The 23,979-nt window shown below is 48.2% G+C and overlaps 1 protein-coding gene across 1 annotated transcript in view; it reads right to left on the bottom strand.

The window, feature by feature from the left end:
• The window catches only part of ROBO3 (roundabout guidance receptor 3), a 378,913-nt gene extending 356,110 nt beyond the window's left edge, over positions 1 to 22,803 (bottom strand). Inside the window, exon 1 of the mRNA XM_084808149.1 lies at positions 22,510 to 22,803. Coding sequence (XP_084664275.1) covers positions 22,510 to 22,681 — 172 coding nt within the window. The 5' untranslated portion in view covers positions 22,682 to 22,803. The remainder of the gene's footprint in view (positions 1 to 22,509) is intronic.
• Between the last annotated feature and the right edge of the window lie 1,176 nt (positions 22,804 to 23,979).

Below are 23,979 nucleotides of genomic sequence, written 5' to 3'. Positions count from 1 at the left end.
ACGAAAATGGTGGCGGCCATAGCCGCCGCCATTTGAGTACGCGGTTTTTGTTTTGTTTTTCCCCAGAGCCCTCAGCGGCCGGAAATCCGGCTGCGGATGGCTCTGGCCTGGCTGGGCCTGGCCAGCTGCTCCGCGGAGCTGCTGCAGAGCACAGCCGGCCATCGAGGATTCCGGGGGGGAGGAACGGATCACCTTCCCCCCCGTCGAGGATTCTGGGGGGAGGGACGGAACGCCTCCCCCCCCCCACCATCAACATAATCCGCGGAAAGGTAAGTGACTTTCGTACATCCCTAGGGTCAGTAAGGAATCAAAAAGGATGGACTCTGAATTGATCCAAACTGAATCAGTCTGTTTTCTGAAGTGCTGAATCAGGGTATGAGTTGAAGTTGGGGGTTGGTGCAGACCACTAATTCGCACCTATAAGTTTTATCTCTGCTAGAATGATGCAGACTTCTTTTTGTCTTAAACATTTTTCACCACATGGTGGCACATTTATACAAATATGAAAGATGTATGAGTTTGACTTTTCACTTCATGTTGGTATCAGAGCTCTTGGGGGTAGGCAGATGTTCATTTAAACTCATCTTAAAAACACCTAAGGATTAATCTAGTAAGACAGGTCTTCCAATGTCTTCCCATCCAAATAAAGCTAATTCAAGCTGCTATGTAAGAAAAAGTCAGGCTTCTTTCTGGAATAGTGACTGGTGAACTTGCTGCCTGCTTTGCCATCCATCAAGAATTATTCTTTTTGTCAGGGACATAGAAAATCTTAGGAGTCTCCCAGTAGGATTGCAGCATTTAAACCCGACACATTGTGGACAAGCAGGTCCTTTAAAGCTGGGGAGGGCAACCTTTGGCCCATGAGCCTAATCTGGCCTGCAAAGACTGCCCATCCAGGTGGTGAGCCCACCCGGATTCCTCCAGGATGGGGGCTTGGCCTCCAGGTCCTACCCACTGGAGGAATCCTCACTGTTATCTCCACTCTGTGATTGGAAATAACAGCAGGGGATGCAGGCAGGGGAGTCACCTGCATAGCACCTGCCCCACTGGGAAAGCCCCTTCACAGGCAAGGTATCTGGGACTGAGCCAGCAGTTGGATAACTGCTCCTCCAGCTGCCAGCTCAGCCATCCCAGCTTCACCTGCCCCACGTCCTCTCCCCAGTGGAAGAAGACCCACACATAGTGAGGCTGGTTCCTGGGGAACACCCCAGAAAGTAGATCCTCCCATCATGGCCATCAGGGTCTCCTACTCTTACTGCTCTGGGATATGAGAAGGCCAGAGCGATCCTCAGACAATGTACTGAGGATGTTGAACGACAACATGACCTAGGCCCAACCTCAAACCACAATTTAACTGGCAGAGCATTCCAGCTAAATAAGCCAGCAAACAATCTATCTGTGATTCTGGTCCAGAAGCATCATAGAGCTTTTACACTGGCATGCTTCAATATCTCCCCACCCTCCGCTCAGCAGTTCTGGAGAGAAGTTATAGTAAAATCCCCTACCATGGAAGTATGTGCCCCTGTGACTCTAGAGAGGTCAATTCAGTGACTCATGTTCTTCTGTATTGCTCCTTTTACTGTGACCTACACAAAATGATTATTGAACCTCTTTTATTAAAACTACCCAGTCATCCGGATACTTTTTATGTTTTTTTTTTTTTTTCATTTCTTTCTGATCAAAATGCAGCCACCACCTGCATTTGGCATTGCCAAATTCTGTGCTGCATGCAAAACCCTCCAGGAACTGACTTCAAAGACTCTCTGGCCCTCCTTGGGAGACTGCAATATGATTACAAACTTTATAATATTGTTGCCCTATTTCTCTCCGCATTTTCTCTCTCCTTATGTTTTTATCTTAGTTTATCTCATGTATTCTATTTTATGTTTTTTATGTTTCATAGAATCATAGAATAGTAGGGTTGGAAGGCTATAAGGAAGGCTGAGCGCCGAAGAATTGATGCTTTCGAACTGTGGTGCTGGAAAAGACTCTTACGAGTCCCCTGGACTGCAAGGAGGTCAAATCAGTCCATCCTAAAGGAAATCAACCCTGAGTGCTCATTGGAAGGACAGATAATGAAGCTGAAGCTCCAATATTTTGGCCACCTAATGCGAAGAGAAAACTCCCTGGAAAAGACCCTGATGCTGGGAAAGACTGAAGGCAAAAGGAGAAGGGGATGGCAGAGGATGAGATGGCTAGATAGCATCACTGATGCAATGAATATGAACTTGAGCACACTCCGGGAGAGAGCGCAGGACAGGAAGGCCTGGCGTGCTATGGTCCATGGGGTCACGAAGAGTCGGACACGACTGAACGACTGAACAACAACAAGGGTTGGAAGGGGCCTACAAGGCCATCGAGTCCAACCCCTGCTCAATGCAGGAATCCAGGTCAGAGCATCCCTGACAGATGGCTGTCCAGCCTTGTCTTGAATGCCTCCAGTGTGGGAGAGCCCACTACCTCCCTAGGTTTCATGTATTCTATGTGTATTTTATGTGTTGTTATTTGCTATGCTGGTCATTGACCATAACAATACATGGTGATGACGATGCTCATGCCCATCAGGGACCAAATGATGTTAGGGGCTGTGGCCATGCCCTTTTGACATGCCCTGTGATGTCTTTCAGCCTGCGGACAGCTGGGTGGGTGGGGGTCATCTGGTCCCCATGAAATTGTGGTTGCCCTCCCATGCTTGAAAGCATTAGTTGGCCAAAATGCGAAGGACACTGGAGGGCTTATGGTGGCCCCAATGTAACCATAGGGATGTACTGCAGAATTAGGGTGGTCCTGCATCCTACTTTACAGAGGACAGTCCTCTATCTGAAGGGTTGTCCTGTCAAAGTCCAATTTAAAACCCTAAGAAGGGGGAGCAGCCAGGACCTTGAAGTTGCCCGTCATCAGGTAGCACCTGGACAGCAGACTGAGCAGGCATGCAGCTCACCTGGTCACAGTTTTCCCTACGATGGCCAGACAGATCGAATAACTATTTAAATTATAGTGTTTCTTTCTAAACGTGCATCTCTCTCTATACATCAGCACATGCACCTTTTATGCAAATATGTGTCCCCTTTGGTCCTCCTTTTTGGCGATGCAAAAGAGGCCTCCTTACCCTTCTGTCACGCTATTAAAAACAAAAAGGAACTGGTGCCGAGATCCAGCTGAAAGGCTTTTGCTACTCCGACACACACAGAGGCAGAGACACAGCCGTACACAGACACACAGAGATTTACACACCATGGGTAGAAGCCAGCCCACTAACTACAGGTGATTTATTGGGACATGCAGCTGCCTCTTCCTGTTGCCAGGGGCCCGGATCCACAGGGACCCTGGAGTTTGGGGGGCTGCCAGCAGCACAGCACAGCAGCCAAGGTGTTTGCAGGGGTGGGGGAGCGATTTTCTATATCTTCTTAAGGGCTATTGACTCACTCCCAGTCCTGCTGCCTCCTCCGCATGGTGACTCCCCTCCTGCCAGCGAAGACTGGCATCTCAGCTCCACTCGGCCTGCTGGAGACAAAGCAGCTAATTAATAACGCACGTGGCGCGCTCAGCGTGGGAAGCACATGGCAAGGAGGCAGCTGGGAGGGGCATGCGAGGCCTTCCCTGGGGGAGAGCCCAATTCCAGCCACAGCAGCTGGCCATAAAGAGTGGAGTGATCTGAGCCCGCCACCAACCCACTGCCTCCCATTATCTGTCCCTGGAAAGGCTGGGAATTCGCAAAGCCAGGCTAAGCAGAGGTGCGGCCTTCACATCCGTTGCAGAAGGAGTGACCCCGTCTGGTCTCAGTCTCGATTTGCATCAAATCAGAATAATGCTAATGACAAATCTGCCCCGTTGCTTTCAAATGAGGCTGCGAAGTCCTCAGCTGACAAAGGTCAGATATCTAAACCACACACATGCCCACACACACACACACACACACACCCCTCTACCTCTGTTCTAGGAACATAGGAAGCTGCCTTATACCAGATCTGGTGACCATGTGTCCTACTTTACAGAGAACAGTCTATTATTTGAAGGGCTGCCAGAGAATGGTCATCTATTTCAAAATGTCCATAATATTTGGATTGTTTTAAAAGGGGGTTAGAGAAATTCCTGGAGGAGAAGGCTATCAGTGGCTACTAGTCCTAGTGGCTCTATGCTACCTCCAGTATCAGAGACAGTATGCCTGTGTACACCAGTTGCTGGGGAACATGGGCAGGAGGGTGCTGATGCACTCATGTCCTACTTGTGGGTTGCCAGTCAACAAGTGTTTGACCACTGTGTGAACAGAATGCTGGACTAGATGGACGCTTGGTCTGATCCAGCATGGCTCTTCTTATGTTCTTATTTGAAGGGCTGTTTGGTCCAGATCCAGTATAAATAAAGAACCATGAATAGCCTTGAAGTTTCCCATCAACAGCACCTAAACAGCAGACTAAGCAAGCAGGTATACATGTCACCATGTCAGTCTTTCCCATGATGGTGACATATCTTGTGTTTCTATTAAGTTATAGTAATTCTTCCTAAGTGTATATCGATACCTGTCAATTAGCATATGCAAACGTTATGCAAACTGATGTCCTCTTTTATCCTCTTTTTCTGGTCATATATGTGCTTTCTTCTTCTTTCTTTTTCTTTTTTAGATGTGTAGGAGGCCACCCTAGATCAGAATATTTTCCCCATCTAGCCCAGTCTTTTCTATTTTGTCAGGCAGCAGCTCTCTGGAGTCTCGGGCAGAGAAAAGGGCTTTGCCATCATCTGTTATCTGATCCTTTTAAGAGGATGTCAGGGACCCTATACTGACCTTGGATTCTCAGGCGGCAGCGGTGGCATTTGCAAAATTAAGTTTAATGCACCACTTGCAACCTTTCCTGAGTAAGTCTGATTTGGCAACAGTAATCCATGCCTTAGTCACATCCTGCTTAGACTATTGCAATGTGCTCTGCATAGGGCTATCCTTGAAGAGTGTCTGGGAGCTTCCATTGGCTCAAAATGCAGCATATGCATATTTTATGCAAATCTGTACCCTCTTTAGTCCTCTATTTATTTATTTTTTTGGAGATACTTAAATGGACACCCTAGATCACATTCCAGAGTCTGCAGTGATTCCACAGGGGCCTCTCAGTTCAGGGCAAGCTTGGTCAGGTTGGACCAAACCAGCATGCTTCCCTGCCCCCAACTTGTCTATATCAGCCTTCCCCAAACTGGTGCCCTCCAGAAGTTTGGACTTCAATTCCCATCAGGCATGCTGGGAGTTGCAATCCAAAACAACTGCAGGGCCCCAGGTTGGGGAAGCCTGGACTCTACATTTCACGAGTTGTACCTGCACAGAAACCCCAACTGCGTGGTGGAAAGCTACTTGCCCTGTTTGCCTGAGGCCCCACCAAAGACCTACTGATATTACTGGATACTGTGTGCATTTGTGGGCAGCCAGCCACGGAGACTACACAGTCCATTCTGGGCTCAGGAACGTTTCTGCCAGCCACGTGGAGGGGTGCAGACTGAAAGCACCTTACATATATGACCTGTTGAACTGGAATCACTGGGACAGTGATTGACAGGGCTGGCTCCAAAGGTAGGCACGGTTGGGCACCTGCCAAGGGCCGACAGTCCAGCTGGGGCCCACTGACAAGTTCCCCCTGGAGTTGCTCTTCCTCTTCACTCCTGAAACCTCCTTGTTCACCTGCTTCTCGCTCTGGCCCAGACAACAGTGGTGGTGAGAAGGAGGAGGAACAGATGCCACTGCCAGCTCCCTCTCTGCCTGTCCAGCAACCAAGATGAGAAAGACGCTGGTGACGCTGGTGATGGGAAGGTCGACCTATGGAGGGAGGAGGCCCATGTCTTGCCCGAACACCCTCCAATGTTGGCTCCAGCAGGGCGAGGGTCACTACCTGGGTAGACCTACAACCTTTTCCTCCTCTCTGCTGCTATTGCCCATCCATTAACCCCCTCCCTCTGGGCCATATCCACACCACTGCCCGTGGGTCGAGGGCAAGAGGAGAGAACCCATGGCTCCTCCTCCTCCCTCCTCTCACCGCTCACTCCTTAGGAGAGGGCAGGTGAACAGGCAGCAACAGTAAGGCGCAGCAGCAGCAGGATCGGTGTGTTCTGAGGTTTGGCAGCAGGCCCCCTGCCAGTGTGGGGGCCTCAGCAGTTGACCAACAATGCCGACCCCTGACACCAGCACTGCATCCAACAACCCCTTAACCCAGAAGCGTCTGGACGCACCCCCAAGATCCACTGGCCTGGTGCATGCCTAGGTACTACCGGATCTCACTGCGCTCTGAATACATACAGACTAAGCCTGAACTGACAACCTGTTCCCTCTCCTTGACCTCCTCCGCCTTCTTGCCCAGATGGGGGCCAGCTCAGCTCGTTGAAAATGCCTCCGAGTTGGCCATTATCTCTGGAAAGTGTTGTGGTCTAATCTCGGGCAACCGAGGCCCCCTCTGCGTGATTCCTGTGGATTGGCGGCTTCCTGCTGATGGCACTCCAGCGAGAAGGAGGCAGTTTCCAAGGCGATGAAAAAGCAGCCTCCTCTAGGTGGCAGCGGGAGGATGCTGTCATTCACAGGCCGCCTGGCTAATGGCTGTCAATCACAAGCAGCTCTTTTCTCATAAAAGCCGCACGGAATTCTGCAACTTTTCTGAGACCACCCCATCCTGTCCAACCACATCAACGATTCATAGGTAGAAACAATTTTTTTTAAAAAAAAATGATTTTATTGATTTGATTTGATTTTATTTTTAATTTTATTTATTCATTCATTCAGGGTTTTTTTTTTAAAAAAAAAATTATATATCCTTCTTCCTCAACCTGGTTCCCTCCAGATGTGTTGGGCTCAATGGAGGCTGGTGGCTCCAATTTCGGTGGGGCTGTGAATCCATTCTTGGTTTTAGTCAGAACCGGCCAGAACTCTAAAGGAGCTATCCAAGGTTCTGACCCCTGTCCCCAAAATAGGTTCAGCACTTATTCAACTAATAAATCCCATGCAAGATGCTAAACATAAAATCCCCAGAATGGGTTCAGCACCTTCAATAGCTCCTTTAGAGTTCTGGCTGGTTCTGACTGAAACCCACAGTGGATTCACAGCTCCACCGAAATCGGAGCCACCAGCCTCCACCGGTCGGACTGCAACTCTCGTAATTTTCATAATCATGGGAGCTGCAGTCCAGCACATCTGGACAGCACCAGGATAGGGAAGGCTGATATACACAAATCCTGTGATGTCCCTCCTACCTAACTTCTGAAGATGCCAATTCACTCTGGGTTGGGGAGTTTCCCCAAGAACCACCGAGCTAGTAAATCACCACCAGGAAGAGCTCCCTGAAGTAAGAGCTGCTGATTAGGGGGAAGCCAAGTCATAGTCAGAGCTACAGTCTACAGGTGGCAAACCTTCTCCTTTTTTAAGCTGCTCCCTCCTGCTGTAGGGTTTGGTTTGCAAACATCAGTAGGCAGTGGTAATGCTCTGCTAGCTCAAGCTGATGTTAAGGACACAATAGCAGCCCAGGTTGGATGGGTGATTTTTGCTTCAGGAGCAGAACTAATTATTCCTTCTTCTTTTCTTTTGCTTTGTTCTTTCTTTTGGAAATGAGGGGTAGGCAACCTGGTACCCTCCAGATGTTTTGGACTACAACTCCAGTAAGCCTCAACCAGCATGGCCCGCAGTCAGGGATAATGGGGGGTGTAGTCCAAGACATCTGGAGAGCACCAGGTTGCCCACCCCTGGCCTAAAATGTGTTTGGTGGCATTGCAAGAATCCATGCTGCAAGCCAATTTAGAACTCTTAGAGTGCAATCCTATGCAGGTTTAGACAGAAAAAGAAGTCCTACAACTCCCAGTATCCCCCAGCCAGCATATATGGCTGGGGAATGCTGGAAGTTGTAGAACTTTTTTTCTGTCTAAACCTGATTAGGATTGTGCCCTTAAGGAACAAGCAACCTTTTCTTCATTGATTCCTGAAATCCATGAGTCAGTTATGAGCCAAGTCAAGGGGAGATCGCACATGTCAGCGTACGGAAATCAAATTATGTACATGCTCATGTGAATCAGCCTTTTCTTTCTCTAGCTTTGCTAATAATAATACTTATTATTATTATTATTATTATTATTAGGGGTTCAAAATCTCAAGGCCAGGGGCAAAACCTGTCCCTCTGGAACTCCCCCGATACCCATGCCCTCATCCCCTATCTCCATACCCTTTCCCCCAACCACCAACCGTTATGGGGTTTCCTGGCTTTTCTGCACTTTTCCCCTGAAATGCCTCTCCTAAGCCTTTTAGTTACTGACAGTAAGAGCTTTAAGCTAAAATAGGCTGGTGTGTTGGCCAGACCCCTTTTGTCATTGGTCCACCCCCTTTTGCCTTCAGCCCCACCCACCACTGGAATAACACCCCCGAGAGCATCTCTGAAATGGAATTTGGCCCTCAAGCTGAAAGAGGTTCTGCAGCCCTGGATTGGTGCTTTCAAGTGTCCAAAGAGCTTCGCAGGACTAAAATCAGCATGTGGCATGGTGGAGGGAACATGGAACATGCACAGGAACATGGGCCCTACCACCGCTGATGTGTGCCTCCCTTATTTATTTATTTATTTATTTATTTTTAACTTTAAAAAAAAAATCCTTTTAGGGCCTCTAAAAAAAACACATGTTTTTAGTGCCTTTTAAAAACACACACCTTTTAGGGCCTTTAAGAAACACACACCTTTTGGGGTCTTTTAAAAACACACATAGCTTTTTAGGGCCTTTAAAAACACCTTTTGAGGTCTTTAAAAAACACACCTTTTGGGGACTTTTATAAACACACACAGCTTTTTAGTGCCTTTAAAAAACAACTTTTGGGGCCTTTAAAAACACCTTTTGAGGTCTTTTAAAAACACACCTTTGTGGGGGGGCTTTAAAAACACACACACCTTTTTAGGGCTTGCAGCTCTGAAGAGAAGCACTGGGTGAGGCAACTGCAGCAGCCACCATCTTCATTTCCCCAAAATGCCTCTGGGCCCCGATGCAGGGCCCAGAGGCATTCTGGGGAAATGAAGATGGTGGCGGCAGCTGCAGCCACCCCACCCAGCTCTTGTCTTTTCAGCATCAGGCAGCCTATGACTGCCCGGCTGTCCCTGCCATAATGGCACAGCTTCCCCCACTACACCCTGGTAAGCTCATGAGGAGGGACCACCAGAGCCGCTCTTGAGGGTCAGAAAGTGGCACTGTGGGAAGAGAGCACCTTACTCAGGGCCCACCACAAACTTGGCACCAGCCCTGGTGCTTCACATGCATTCTCTAGTTGTCCTTCTTACAACAGGCAGGCCACTATTGTTATTCTCCCCACCCTAGTACTGCAGTGGTTTGTCTAGGCTCACCTAGTAAAATCATGGCAGAGGCAAGATTCAGACCAGGGACTTCCAGATTGGTAGCATTCTGTGTGTGTCTCTTTGTCTCTGTCTGTCTGTCTGTCTGTCTGTCTCAGCTGGAATGCTACATCTGCTCTCAATGCAGCTTCTCCACACACAACTGTGGCACGTAGTTGCAACCTGCAAGGAAAAGCTGAGCTCGGATCTGGAACCAAAGTGCATGGGACTTTGAGGCTAACCCCATTCTGCACCCACCCCACCCCACACACACACCTTAAGCCTCAGTGCAGCGCCTCTTTCTTCCATAGCGAACAGCCCTTTCCCCAAACAACACAGCTCCAAACTAAGACTTGTTCCAAATTGCCTGATCGCCCTGATAAATAGCTTATGCTAATGGTGTGAATTCAGAGCAGAGGGAAAGTGCCAGTGTTAATAAAGCCCCTGCATCTCCCCATGCGAGCAGCAAGCCTGCTGTTTATGCAGCACACGCTCCATACATAAAGATTTCCCAGCCCTTTGGAGCTGGTCCGGGTGTTCCACGCCAGGCATAGAAGCAGCTCATTAGGAGGCAGGAGGGTCGGGCTGGTCTCATCGCTTCCCCTCTTGGTTTCTAATGCACCTTTTATTTACTGGCACAATCCATCTGCTTTCAGCTTCTGGGGTGGGGTGGGGGGGCGAAACGGCCTCCACTGTGACTCAAAGGCACACCGGACTATGGCAGCTGCCTCAAGATAGAAAGAAAAAGGTTGTAGCATCTGCTGACTTTGCAATGCTATTTTGTGGGCAGGTTTGGGGGGCTGAGCCTTTTGGCCTCTCTCTCTCTCCCTCTCTCTCTCTCTCCCCTACCAGCAGACGGGGGAACTGGGGTCAAGAAGCCGAGTGAAAGACCTCTGGCCAAAGAACAGAGAACAGGAGAGTGTTGTGTCTGCTTGGCTGTACTGCAGCATATCAACTTGATTTCGGGAAGTCTTGGGAAGAATGAGCATTAACGGCTACTAACTACTTTAAAAAGTAACAAGTAACTTTGCCACAAGTGTGGCCATTTCTGCCATACTCCATATAAGGCCTCTTCCAGATTCTTCTGCATCACTGAACAGAAAGAAAGAGAAAATGCATCACCAAAAAAGAGGGCAAAAGAGGATTACGGGGGTCATGGCTCTGTGACAGAGCACCTGCTTTGCATCCAGAAGGTTCCCAGTTCAATTCCCTGTATCTCCACGTGGGAATGGAAGAGTTCCTGCCTGGAACCCTGGAGAGCCACTGCTGGCAGTCACTGCCAATAATACTGGGCCAGATGGACCAGTGGTCATAGAATCACAGGGCTGGAAGGGGCCTACAAGACCACCATCAAGTGTAGCCCCCTACTCAGTGTAGGAAGCCTGATTCCCAGGCTGTCTCCCATCCAAGTACCAACCAGGGCTGACCCTGCTTAGCTTCCGAGATCAGATGAGATCGGGCATATCCAGCCCTTTGCTTGACATCATAGAATCATGGGGCTGGAAGGGGCCTACAAGACCATCATTGAGTCCAACCCCTGCTCAGTGCAGGAAGCCTGATTCCCAGGCGGTCTCCCATCCAAGTACCAACCAGGGTTGACCCTGCTTAGGTGCCGAGATCAGGTGCATCCAGCCCTTTGTTCTGACTCACAATCTCCAGGATACAAAGCTGGTCCTGATGTTGTCCAGGATACAGAATTGCATTAAAATGTGCACATGCTAATTTTTGATTGCTATAAATGAAATAGAAATGCAATACATCTTGCCATGGTGGGAAAGACTGTGACCAATAGACACCTGTGTGCTTGCTGAGTCTGCAGTCCAGGTGCTCACTGTGGAAGGACAACTTCAAGGCCCCCGCTCTTCCCCTCCTTAGGGTTCTTTGGCTTTCAGCCAGACTTGAGCTGGGAAGCCCCCTTCAAACAGAGGGCAACTGCAAACAAAGGATTGTCCTCTGCAAAGTCGGACATGTGGCATCCCTAATAGTGATATAAACGTGATATAAAATGTTAATGGTATCAGCATTGGATGTTGGTAACTGATCTATTTGTATGTATTCATGCTCATCTGAATGTCTGATATGTTTTAAAAATGAGATGGAAGTGTCAAGATGTCAAAGGTATATTGTAGTATTTTTTTTAAATTAATTACAGCGATGGTGCTACTGTACTTCTATTGCCTGTTCTGTGAATTACCTTGAACCCGATGTATTCATGGAAAACGCAGTCTATGAATACCTCTACATGGCATCTTGGAGGGCCTGCTGCCAGTCTAGGTCAATCAGCCTTCCCGACCTTGATGCCTTGCAGATGTTTGGGACTTCAACTCCCATCAGCTGCAGCCAGCACAGCCAATGGTCAGGAAAGCTGGGAGTTGAAGTCCAAGAGATCTGGAGAGCACCAGGATGGGAAAGGATGGGGTAGTCAATATGAGGTTAGATGGGCATATAGTCTGACCTGGAAAATGCAGCTTGCTAAAGCACCATGGTCTCAGGCCATTCCTAACATCAGTGGAGGCTGGTGGCTGCAACTTCGATGGGGCTGTGAATCCTTTCTGCATTTCAGTCAGAAACAGCCAGCACTCTAAAGGAGATATCCAAGGTGCTGAACCTATTTGGGGGCTAGGGTTCAGCACCTTGGAGAGCTCCTTTAGATTTCTGGCTGTTTCTGCTTGAAACCCAGAATGGATTCACAGCCCTACTGAAATTGTAGCCACCAGCTTCCACTGCCTAACATGCTATTAAGATCGCTCACAACAGCACAGGCTTGAACCATGATGTCGCTTCCCCAAGCAGATAATTCACCTGGTGAATTATCAGAGGAGGCACTGGTGGAGGCTGGTGTCTCTGACGCCATGGGGCAGTGAATCCGCTCTGGGTTTCAGACAGAATCACTCAGAATCCTAAAGAAGCTATCCAAGGTGCTGAACCCTACTCCCAAGTTAGGTTCAGCACCTTGGATAGCTCCTTCGGCATTCTGACTGAAACCCAGAGCTGATCTACTGCCCCACTTACAACGGAGCCACCACCCTCCACTGTGAGACACTAGAAATTTTTCTGTGCTTTGGGATGTAGCCAGAAGATATTTGAGGGAGAAGAGTTGTCTCTCTAGGTTCTTGATTGGGTTGTCATCAGCAATGGCATGGCTCAGCCACAAGAGGGCGATGGTGACTCATTTGGCCAGAACTTATTCGAAAGAAATGGGCTGTATTCTTTGCTCACTCCTTGCACACTTGACAGTTACTGCCCGTCAAGGTGACTAGCAAAACACAGACATTACTTGCTGTGGTGGGAGGCGGGGGCAGGGGGGGGGGGGTTCTGTGTAAGCTGGAGAAGGAGAAGAAGAAGAAGAAAGCACTGGGTACAGACAAGAAACCTTTCTGGCAAGATTTGCATCGAGTTCAGGCTGTCTAGCTTACCAAGAAGCAACTTGATACTTAAAGACTTTCACGGGCATAAATACCCTCATTAATCTGACAGCGGAAGAAATTAATAAGACCCAAATGGATGCCAATTAAAGGTGGTTAATTGAAAGTTCAAGACACAATCATTTCAGGTTGAAATAGCCACTGACACAGACTGCCCAAGGGCGATGCAGGCAAATTCTCCATCACTTGCACTTTGACGATAAAGAATGGACAGCCATTTATAAAGAGCCGCTTTAGCCAAATACAATTTAATGAGCTTGATTTACATACTGGGGGACGGGGGAGAGAGAGAGAGAGAGAGAGAGAGAGAGAGAATGAATCAATTCAACTGGGCTGAGATGACTGGATTGTCACAGTGGTCCCGTCTGACTTCAAGATTTGAGATTCTGTGCACTTGCCCTCATTTGCATTAATAATAAATACTAATTAATAATGCTAATGGAAAGTGTCTCCTGTTTATGACAGGGAGCCCAAATGGGGGCTGGGGTAAGGTCCCCACTGCACACCAGCAGAGAGCCAGTGTTCTGCCATCAGCTTCATTTACATTTTGAAAAAGCGACCAGACCACCCCAGGAGTGACTGAGTCAATCAGCCTATTCCATAATAGCTTCTCCCTTACTACTTATCTAGCTCTTAGTTTACCACTGACCCTACAATTTCAGATTTGTCCCACTGTCTCACAGATGCGCTATGAAGACAGGATGCCCTGAGAGTTAAATGAGCTGAGATTTGGGGTGGCTAGAGAGCTGCCACATTTTTTTTTCTTTTCAGATGCTGTGGGCTGGTAAAATCTGTGAGAACCGGCAGGAATAATACAGATGCAGGTTTCCACCACCATCCCCAGCAGCAAGTTTGTACAGCAGGGGTGGACAACTTGTGGCCCTCCAGATGTTTTGGCCTACAACTCCACTCAGCCTTAGGCAGCATCACCAATGGTGAGGGATCATGAGAGTTGTAGCCCAAAACATCTGGAGGGCCACAAGTTGCCCACACCTGAATGAGGGAAAGGCTGCACCTGTTGAACTGTTGCCTGCCACATTGATTATTTATTTAAGGTGCTTATTCACCACTCTTCAGCTGATAGACTCAAACGAATGTGTGCTTTATGTATTGCTGTTTAAATGCTAACATAATGTTTTAATTTTTAATATCCCTTTCTTCCCCAGCCACACTTGGGATGAAAATCCCACCTCCTGGCCCGGAGGGTTATGTTTTTCATCCAAAGTAATGCTTTTAATCCTAATGTAATATAAAGATTTTTCTTTTAACGTGGTTTGTTAAATGTTTGAAATGGTCAGAACACTTATTCAATAAAGTTATTCATTCACTCACGCTTCAGCTAAAGCACTCTGAGCAGTTTACAAAGGCCAGTGAACAGAAGCTAACAGTACAACAAATCAAACAATAGAACAGATCACAACCCATGCCAAACTATATGATATGCTGAATGTGTCTTTGGGTTTTCTGTAATGAATTACAGGCATGGGGAGGGTGATATTGAGACCACAGCATATGGGGAGGGGAGGGTTATTCTTTCCCTCCAGGGCCTCCCTCTTCACATAACATGAAGCTTTAAAAAAGTTCCTATTTGCACCAAATTGAACTATTTTTTACTAACCCTCAGGGCCAGGAGGTGGGATTTTCATCCCAAGTGTGGCTGGGGAAGGAAGGGATAAATAGCCCTTTCCAGAATGCTGTGGTCCCAATAATACCCCCCCTTCCTGTAATGAATTCAAGGAAACAAAGATATAGTTGCATGCTATGCATTTAACTGCGAAGAGAAAACTCACTGGAAAAGACCCTGATGCTGGGAAAGACTGAAGGCAAAAGGAGAAGGGGACGGCAGAGGATGAGATGGATGGATAGCATCACCGATGCAATGAACATGAACTTGAGCACACTCCGGGAGAGAGCGGAGGACAGGGAGGCCTGGCGTGCCATGGTCCATGGGGTCACAAAGAGTCGGGCACGACTTAATGACTGAACAACAAAATGCATTTAATGTTACTTGTAGTTCGACCTTCCTCAACCTGGTGCCCTCCAGATGTGGGAAGGTGATTTGTCTTCTCAAGGGAGTGGAGTTCATCCTCTGCGACATGGGGATCACTCCCCCTGACAGAAGTGGTTTGCAGCTTGGGGGTGCTCCTTGATCCCTCTTTGTCACTAGAGGCACAAATTGCTTCTGTAGCACAGAGTGCCTTGCACTGGTAATGCCAGCAGTGACACTACCTGGACAGAGATAGCCAGAGATACTATCCATGCTCTGGTAACTTCCAGGTTAGACTACTGTAATGGGCTATATGTGTGGCCACCTTTGAAGACTGTTCAGATTCAGAAACTTCAGCCAGTTTAGTGCTGCAGCTGCTAGATACTAACTGGAACTGGGAGTTATGATTGCATTACCTCTGCCCTGCCAACTGCAATGGCTCCCAGACCATTTCTGGGCCCAATTCAGATGGATGGCTTTGGTTTTCAAGTCCCTTTATGGCTTAGGAACAGAGTACTCAAAGACTGCCTGCCTCTATATGTACCTACCCATGCAGTAAGATTTTCAGTGGAGGGTCTCCTGCAGGTGCCCCCATCTTCTGAGGCAGGGAAGGTGGCTAGCAGAGACAGAGCCAACTCAGTGGTGGCTCTCCATTTGTGGAACACTGTCTCCAAAGAACTTCACCCAGCATCTACCTTATTGTCCTTTCTACACCAACAAAAGGCCTCTTCACAAGCTTTTTAAACACCATTTTAATCCTGCTGATGGGTGGTTTGGTTTTTTGCTGCTTCTATGATTTTGTGTCTTTTAATTTATTATGCTGGGTGGGTGGGGTTAATATTTATTTTAATTTATTTATTTATTTTTTGAAAACTTCCCTGAGAATATGATTAAAGGGCAGAATAAAAATACTTATAATAAATAAATAATACTAATATGAATATTCAGAAGTTAACTTTTTCATGCCTCTGATTATGATTTACTAGTGGGGTCGGGGGGAAGGCTAGGATTAGTGATGATCAGGAATGTGGACCTTTAAGACTGTGTCTGTTCACAAAAATAGGAAAATGTAGCAATACCAGATCATTCCAATGAAATAGATATATAGCTAGGAGAAACTATTCAACAAACCTGCAGTGTTTTGTGGTCAGCCATGCCAACTGTAGCAACCATTTAATGAATGGGCTTTCCCCACCATTGAGGCCATTTTGTGAAAGCACCCACAACACTCTTTCAAAATTCCAAATGTGACCACTGACCCAAACATTTTGGGATGCCTGCAATAAGCTATAGAGAGGCACTCCACACCAGCCTGTATTTTCTTCTGCTGCTGGAAGAGAAATCAGAAATTTCAGCTGGCCCAAAATACAGCCACCCTATGCTTTCTAACTGGGCTCTGTTTCACAGAGCATATAACTTTGACACTATTCTATTGGCACAGATTGCTGATTTGTTTCTGGGGCCAATTTACAGGACTAGTTTAGACCTTTAAAGCCCTAAGGGCACAATACTATGCATACATGAAGGTTTCAGGCCTACAGAGGCAAGGAAAAGAAAAAGCTCAGGCCTAGAGGCCTGGAGGGGTTTTTTTGTTGGGAAGGAGTATCCCTGAGGAGAGTAGTTTCATTTCCCCAGTTAAGTTTCATTTTCATTTCCCCGGTTAAGTTTCATTACTTCAGGTTTGAAGCAGTACTGCGGTTTAGAGGGAAGATGGTATACAAAGAGAGTGAGAGAGCCAATAAGAGCAGAGTCAGAAACAGCCGAGCCTGAAGGGAGAGCAAGAAGCAGCCTGGAGACCTTTAAGTACAGCTAGGGTAAAGGAACTTGCCCTTCGCAACTTTTATTTTCTCTTAAATACCTTTTTTATCACTCAGCTATTGGGTCAATATCTTTAGTTGTGATTGCTTGCTTCAATTTACCAGTAAACTGTTGTGGTTAAACACTGTGTCTAGAGTGTCAATCACCCTACACCTACAGCCAAAACCCCACGTTACTGGAAAGGGGAAGGTAAAAGAAGGAAGGTGGGACTCTTAAGGAGGCAGGAGGTTCTTAGGAATTGCTCAGGGGATCCAGGCATAAAGGGAACCCTGACAGTATGTTTAGACAGAAAACACGTCCTTCAGCTTCCCCAGCCAGCCATGCTAGCTGGGGAATGCTGGGAGTTGTAGGACTTCTTTCTGTCTAAACATGCATAGGGTTGTGCCCTAAATCAAGGGCAGGGAACCTTTCAGCCCAAGGACCAAATTGCCTCCAGGGAAACCTGAGGAGGGTGCATGCTTGCAGTGTGCAAGGCCTCCCCCCACCCTCTCTCTCTCTCTCTCTCTCTCTCTCACACACACACACACACACACACACACTTACACACACACTGAAAGGGAGATGGTTTCCTCTTTGTGAACTGGGAGAGCAAACAACCAGTTGGCAATCCAGAAAGAGAGCATTCTCTTCCTGTATCTCCAGCTCTCTTGGATTCCTCTCTAAGCAAACAGAAACTGCCAGAGTGGCCCCATTTCCTACTGCTCAGATGAGCAGCAGCCAAAAACAGGGGGCTTCTCCTTCAGAAATTGCCTCTTCAAGGCACCCCAGGATGCTTCAGGCAGCAGCTGCCAACAAAGCAGGCTTCCTGTGCCCCTCACCTTACCCATCAGGTAAGGTGACAGGTGAGGGAAGCCTTGGGAACTGTTGCTTCAAGGTGCTTCAGGCACACTGAGGTTGTCTCTCCCAACTGAGTGGGTTCTGTCACTCTTCTCCATGAGTCGGGCTTCAACAAGGAGGCAGACCCTGGACCAGCACCAGATTGGAGGCCTGGCAGGCTGCATCCAGCCCATGGGGCACAGGTTCCCCTAAATCATGGCCACCTTAAATTGTTGTCGTCCCCCCCGCCATGCTCAGAAGTGAAGGGAGTGGCCATGCAAAGCATGGCCTTCTTGGTTGTGGCCCCACAACTTTAGCATGGCTTCCCAAGAGAGGCCCATCTGCCTTTATTTCTGCTTACCTTGTGTGCCATGAAGATATGGTTGTCTGTGAACTTTGGATCCGTTCGTCTTATGCTGCTGCTAAGTATCATTCTGTTTGTAATGTGGCACCCCTTTTGCTGCTGCTGTTTTGCTTGGTGTATGTTTATCACTTTTAATTAATGGTTTAATATGATTTTAGAGCCTCTTTTAGGATCTTGGGGCTCTCAGAAGAGTGAAAGGTGAAGTCTCATTCACCTTCAAGTTCATCACTTTTAGGTGGCTGTTTTCTCCTTTGCCCTTTTTCCCCCCACAGCCCTTTAGTCCCTATGCCCTACTGCATCTGGTGCCCTCCAGATGTTTGGGACTACTATTCCCATATTCACTGACCATCGGTCATGGTGGCTAGGTCTGATGGGAGTTGTAGTCCATCCAGAGGGCACCAGGTTGCCTACTCCTGCCCTACCCTATCATGACTGAGACTGTAACCAAGACTAAGCATCTGTGAGTGAAACAACTCTACATGTAGCCCTGTTCCACTTTTCCTCCCCTTCCTCTGTTCTTTCCCTGTGCTGAATTTTATGCATGCTGATGGACAGTGGAGGCTGGTGGCTCTGATTTTGATGGAGCTATAAATCTATTCTGGGTTTTAGTCAAAACCAAACAGAACTCTAAGGGATCTATCCAAAGTGCTAAAACCTATCCCCGAAATGGGTTCAGAATCTTGGATATCTCCTTTAGAGTCCTGGCTGGTGCTGACTACAACCCAGAATGGATCCACAGCCCCAGCAAAATCGGAGCCACCAGCCACCACTGCTGATGGAATTATGTTAATCACCGCCATCACAAGAATATAGAGTTGGAAGGGGGTTTAGAGGTCATCTAGTCCAACACTCTGCTCAATGCAGGATCTGCAATGCAGAATGCAACTTCAGTGTCCAATAATAATATTAAGAATAACAATTCCACCTTCTGCACTATTTACATTCCTAGCTTAGAAATAACATGTGCTTTTCATGTCACTTCATTTTGCAACCAATGACAACCTAAACATTAACATCCACTTATGTAAGTGGAAGGGTTTCTGTCAAGCCTATTCTTGCAAACTTTCTGCTGATTCATGTATACGTTACATTGGGATCCCACCGGCCATTTCCTTAGATGCCTGGGTAGAGGTAAGGGCCAATTCACACAACCTCACACAGGACTTTTCCAGTCTGTGTACATCATATACCATCACACTGCATGGACCAAGACACTGTAATATTGAGCACAGAATGTAAAATCTGGAGAAAATCTGCTTTTATTTTATTTATATATTTTTTAAAATGACCACCACCACCAAGATCCTAGCCCAAAAGTTTGCAAAGATAAGTATGAAAATGTGTTGGCAATGCCTGATCAAATTTCAGAAGCAATGAAAAAGAAAAAAGAATTCCCAGTGGTCGCTTTCTCCCAATTCCGTAGCAGAAGCAAGCTACCATGCCAGGAAAAGCCTAGCCATCCTCTGACATGCCAATTGTTCTGAGTGTGAATGTGCATGAGGAGGCAGGGGGAGGGGTAAATGGTATGGAATCCCCCCCCCCCGCAGTGTATGAGCCCTCACTTGCAATCTGGGGTGGTACAGCCCAGGCACATCTTTGCCACTTGGCTGCCATTTCTGGGAACTACGCTATACTGTGTGGGACCAAGCTATGTTAGGACAGCACAAGCCCTGTGGTCCTTCAAGCAGTAGAGTGAAGCTGATGGTGGCTGTGTGATGATGCTGTTAGGAAACACATTTATTCAGACTGGAAACCTGAGATTAGGAAGGGTACTCCTCACAAATAACCCTTTTTGGAGGAATCATCAGAATATGACACCTCACCAGTTAACTGCAGCGTGTTTCTAAGAGATGCAGGGGCTTTGCTTCCTAGACCAAGATGGAAAAGCACAGACATGTTCAAGTTCTTAATTCCTAGAAAATGCAGATCATTCAGAGACTGGATTCTTGCAAGCCACTTACCTGGACGCTGAAGATGCTTGTTGCCATAGAAATAAGGAGCCCAGCTTTATTTGCAAGAATAATTGGCCATATGCATTTGGGTTCATGAAATCATCTGTGTTCATTCATCTCTCTTTGCTCTTGATGGACCAGAAGCCAGCTCTCACATGGTCCTACTTTAGGTTTGGTAATAATAATAATAATAATAATAATATGCAAAAATAAAATAAAAACATAATTCCTGGAACATCTCGGAACAGCATGAACATTATAATCCACCTGGCTTGCATAATCTCTTAAAAGAGGAGGATATTCCACTTTTTCCATTCCTTTCAAGAAACAAAGACGCCCAAACGGTGCAGCCCACAAACGTATACATCTTTGAGCTACACAGGCTTCTTTCTTGTTCAGCTAGCTGAGTCAACAGCTTGTATTTTCTCACCAATAAGCACAAATTTAATCAAAGTTTTGCTTGCTCACCCACTTGGGCTTACCTACGTTGTCATTCATACATTCCGTGATCAATACAGCAAACCGTAGGAGGCAGGAAGACAAGGAGCCCGGTACATATTATTTACCAACCTTATCCAAGAGAGGGCGCCGGATGGCCAATTTACGTTTTGTCTCTCTCGGGGCTGGTTCAGGAAATATTCAGTTAAAGAAGAAGAAAAAAACAAGAACAGAACATTGCCTGTATCAACTGATCTAAAGACGTTGCGACAACTTATCGGTACGCCATATCTTAATTACTGATCATAATTGTGCAGTCATCAGTAGTATTCTTATTCCAGATTTGGTAGGTGCATTCCTGTGACGGGCGCATATGCGGAGAGATGGAGAGCTGCATATACTTTGCAACATCTTAGGACCACTTAATGCAAACACGTGCGCTATTCTGGTAGAATTGTCAGGGGTGGACGCCCAACTGACTGCAGCAGTGACACACTTTGTTTCTATGTTATGTGTGAAATGGCCCTAAGAATCCAATGACCCAAAGTGAGATCAAAATAGTAACATTCCTAAGATTTTAACTAAAACACTAAGGCATATGCCCCGACCACCACTACACACACACAGAGGTGAATTTGTAAGAAAAAGAGGTATTTGTACTCGGGGGGTGGGGGGTGGGGCTGGCAGCTCCAATTTCGGTGGGGCTGTAAATCCATTCTGCATTTCAGTCAGAGCCAACCAGAACTCTAAAGGAGCTATCCAAAGTGCTTAACCTTATCCCCAAAATGGCTGGTTCTGACTGAAACCCCGAATGGATTTACAGCCCCACCGAAATTGGAGCCACCAGCCTCCACTGCTTGCGCTCAACTTTACAAGACCCCCCCTCCCCCCCGATCTCGGATGAGTATGATGTGCAGCCTTGCGGCGTCACTTCGCCCTTGCTCAGAGGCACTGTATTTTTATTTCAGGTCTGAGCTCTGGCACCGATCCGTGGTTTGGGAGGGCAGCGTCTTGCAGCCTGTTTATTCAGATACAAGTCTGACCGAGTTGACCGATCCACGTAAGCGTGCAAAGGATCGCAACCCATAGGCTCGCTGTTGAAGGAAGGTGCATAGCAGGATCTGGGTTTCATTAGGGAACCGGATCCTATGTATGCTTACTCGTAAGTAACTTCCACTGACTCCAATGGGACCTGTTCCCATGTAAACGTCCATAAGTTTGTCGGCTGCAGGGCACACTTACAGGGCGCGGGACCTCTCCCCCGCCGGCCCCGTAAGTCCGCGACTGATGCGGCATTAAAATGCCCCAACTCAAATTAAGCCCGGCACTCAAGTTCATTCAGGAGCTCTGTACGCACGACAATAGAGGTCCCTGGGGAAGATGCAGAGTCCCAGTCAAGAAGTCTGCAAGCTCCCCTCCCCACCCCGCTGTCCTGGCTCGGGAGACGCACACACGTGTCCGCGGAAGGCATATTTCCGAGGAAATAGACGCGTCCAGCTGAATCGAGTTCTGGGGCCAGAACTCCAGAAGCCAGACCGGCAGACTCAAGACGCCTAGGAGATACGCACGCGAAAGACACCCCTTCCTCGAACACTTCCGAGAGGCATGCACGTCTGAACAGGCAACAATGAGCTAAGATCCCCTCTCTTCCCGAGTTCCGTTACGGAAACTCGCAGGGATTTTTTTGACCCTCTCTCATCCTTCCTAAGAAGGCTCAACGAGGAACTCCCCCCCCCCCCAGCAACCCACACGCAAAACAGGGAGTCTATAAATCCCATCCCGAGGGCTTTCGCAGCATAATTGTGTTCATGAACTCAGCGGGACTTACTCCTAGGGAAGGGTTATCAGGTCGCACAACATGAATCCTAAGCCCCTCAACATTCTTCTACGTTCCTGATAGGTTAGAACAAAAGTGCTTGCCAACCTTGGTTAAAAAAACAACAACAACTCTGAGCATGTGCAGTTTTGCATTTTAAACTCGCCGAAATCATAGCACCTTCATGACTGCAGCATTTTTTTTTAAAGGGAATTTGCTTCTGCCCTGTCGATTTCTGGGGTGGTCATTTGTTACCCCCCACAACCACCCCGCCGCCGCTCCCTCTCCCCAGGGCTATGGGCCCTTGGATTTTGGCCAACCGTAGCTGCAGCACTGCCTTCTACCAGCTTCCAGCGCTGCCCGGCATCAAACAAGGGAAAGAAACCAGCGTGCCTGCGAGCATGTACAGAGTGCCCCGCGAGACGGAGAACCTCACGACCTGCGTTCATTTGGGAGAAGAAGGCAGGGTTTCACTGGGGGGGGGGCAAAAAAGAAAAGCCCCCGGAGGCTCACATTTTCCCCACCCGCCTCCCTCCAGGATGGGGGGTGGAGTTAAGGATCGCCCCTCACCGTTGACGCTGGTCAGGTTGCCCAGGTCGAGGAGGCTGGGGCTCAGCGCGGCCAGGGCGGACGAGTTGAGGCTGAGCAGCAGCTCGGAGGAGTTGGCCAGGGCGTCGCCGGCCGCCAGCGAGTCGGCGAAGAGGTTCATCTGCAGCAGCGTCTTGAGCAGGTAGCGCAGCATCCTGGCCGCCTCTCCCGCCCGCCGCCGCCTGTGCTGGCATCCGGAGCAGGAGGCGCCGCGCAAGCATCTAGAGCCCAGCCGCTGCCTGCCTCCGCAGCGCCGCGGCTCTGCGCCTCTCTGCGTCCCCTCCTTCCTGCTTCCCTTCCTTGCCGGGCTGGCCGCTCCCTTGGGGGCCGGGCAGGCAGAAAGCAGGTGCCGCCACCAATAAATGTTTAATTATTGGATTAATAATTCTCCCTGGAGGGCGGGGGTGTGTGTGAGAGAGAGTGCGTGCGTGGATGTGAGGAGTCCTAGAACCCGCCCTCCCCTCCCGTGGCTGAGAAGGGAGAGAGGGAGGGAGGGAAGGAAGGAAGGAAGGAAGGAAGGAAGGAGAGCCTTTGCAAAGTGGCAGCAGCAGGCCTGAGCTAGGCTGCTCCTTCCCAAGCTAGCAAAGGAAAGGAAAGAGATCGGGATTTATTTATTTGTTTGTTTTAAGTCTAGTTGCCTGTTTGCCAGGAGGTCGGCAACTGGCAGCCGGCAAAAGGAATCTGGCCAAAATTCCGGAATACTGACTCCCAGACATGCAGTTCAGAAGCTGCAGAGATGTGGCGAAAAGGGACATCCAGGTAGTAGAAGTTACGGGGGGGGACGTATTTTAGGAGGGGGGGAGTAAAGGTGTTGGCTCACTCACCACTCCACACACACCTCTCCTTTTTTCTCTCTCTCTCTCTGTCTCTCAAGGGCCCTGCAGAAAAAGCGGTTCTTGCTCAGGGAATGTGCTCCCTGTTGAAGGCATTCTGGGAAGCATAAAAGGGAAGGGGCCTTAGCACAGTGGCAGAGCACATGCTTTGTCAGTGGAGTTCAAAGGGACTTACTCCCAGGTAAGTGGGCATAGGGTCACAGCCTAGTTTTAGGGGCAAGTGGTTCTGGGGCTCCAGAGGGCTTGAAATCCACCTTCTCTTGACTTGAAAGCCCTGCACCTGTCATCTCAGGCACCGAGGTGTTTCTCGGAGCTTCTTTCTATAATTATTTGAGTGTATTGCATCCACAAGCAAAACACATGGAAATCTTGTGGCAAGCTGTGCATCAAATGCTGGGTGCAAGAGCCAGTGTTTCGACATTCCCAGTCATAAAATGTCCTTTCTGCTGTGTGTTTGCCTGCACTGGCTGATCATGGGATGTGTCTTCCTGGGCATATGTGTCTTCTTCCTGGCCACAGAAGAGGAGCCAACAGTATGTGCAGGAGTTTTCAAGAGACTGCCATGTGCCAGACAGTTATTACAGTTCTCTGTTTAACACCATCAGTATACATGGCACTG

This window comes from Heloderma suspectum, chromosome 6 (genome assembly GCF_057233095.1).
Source record: "Heloderma suspectum isolate Gila_16-S chromosome 6, 16-S_ref, whole genome shotgun sequence".
Taxonomy (NCBI): Eukaryota; Metazoa; Chordata; class Lepidosauria; order Squamata; family Helodermatidae; genus Heloderma; species Heloderma suspectum.
The sequence above is the reverse complement of the archived record's forward strand: the minus strand, read 5'-3'. Positions and strand labels throughout refer to the sequence as shown.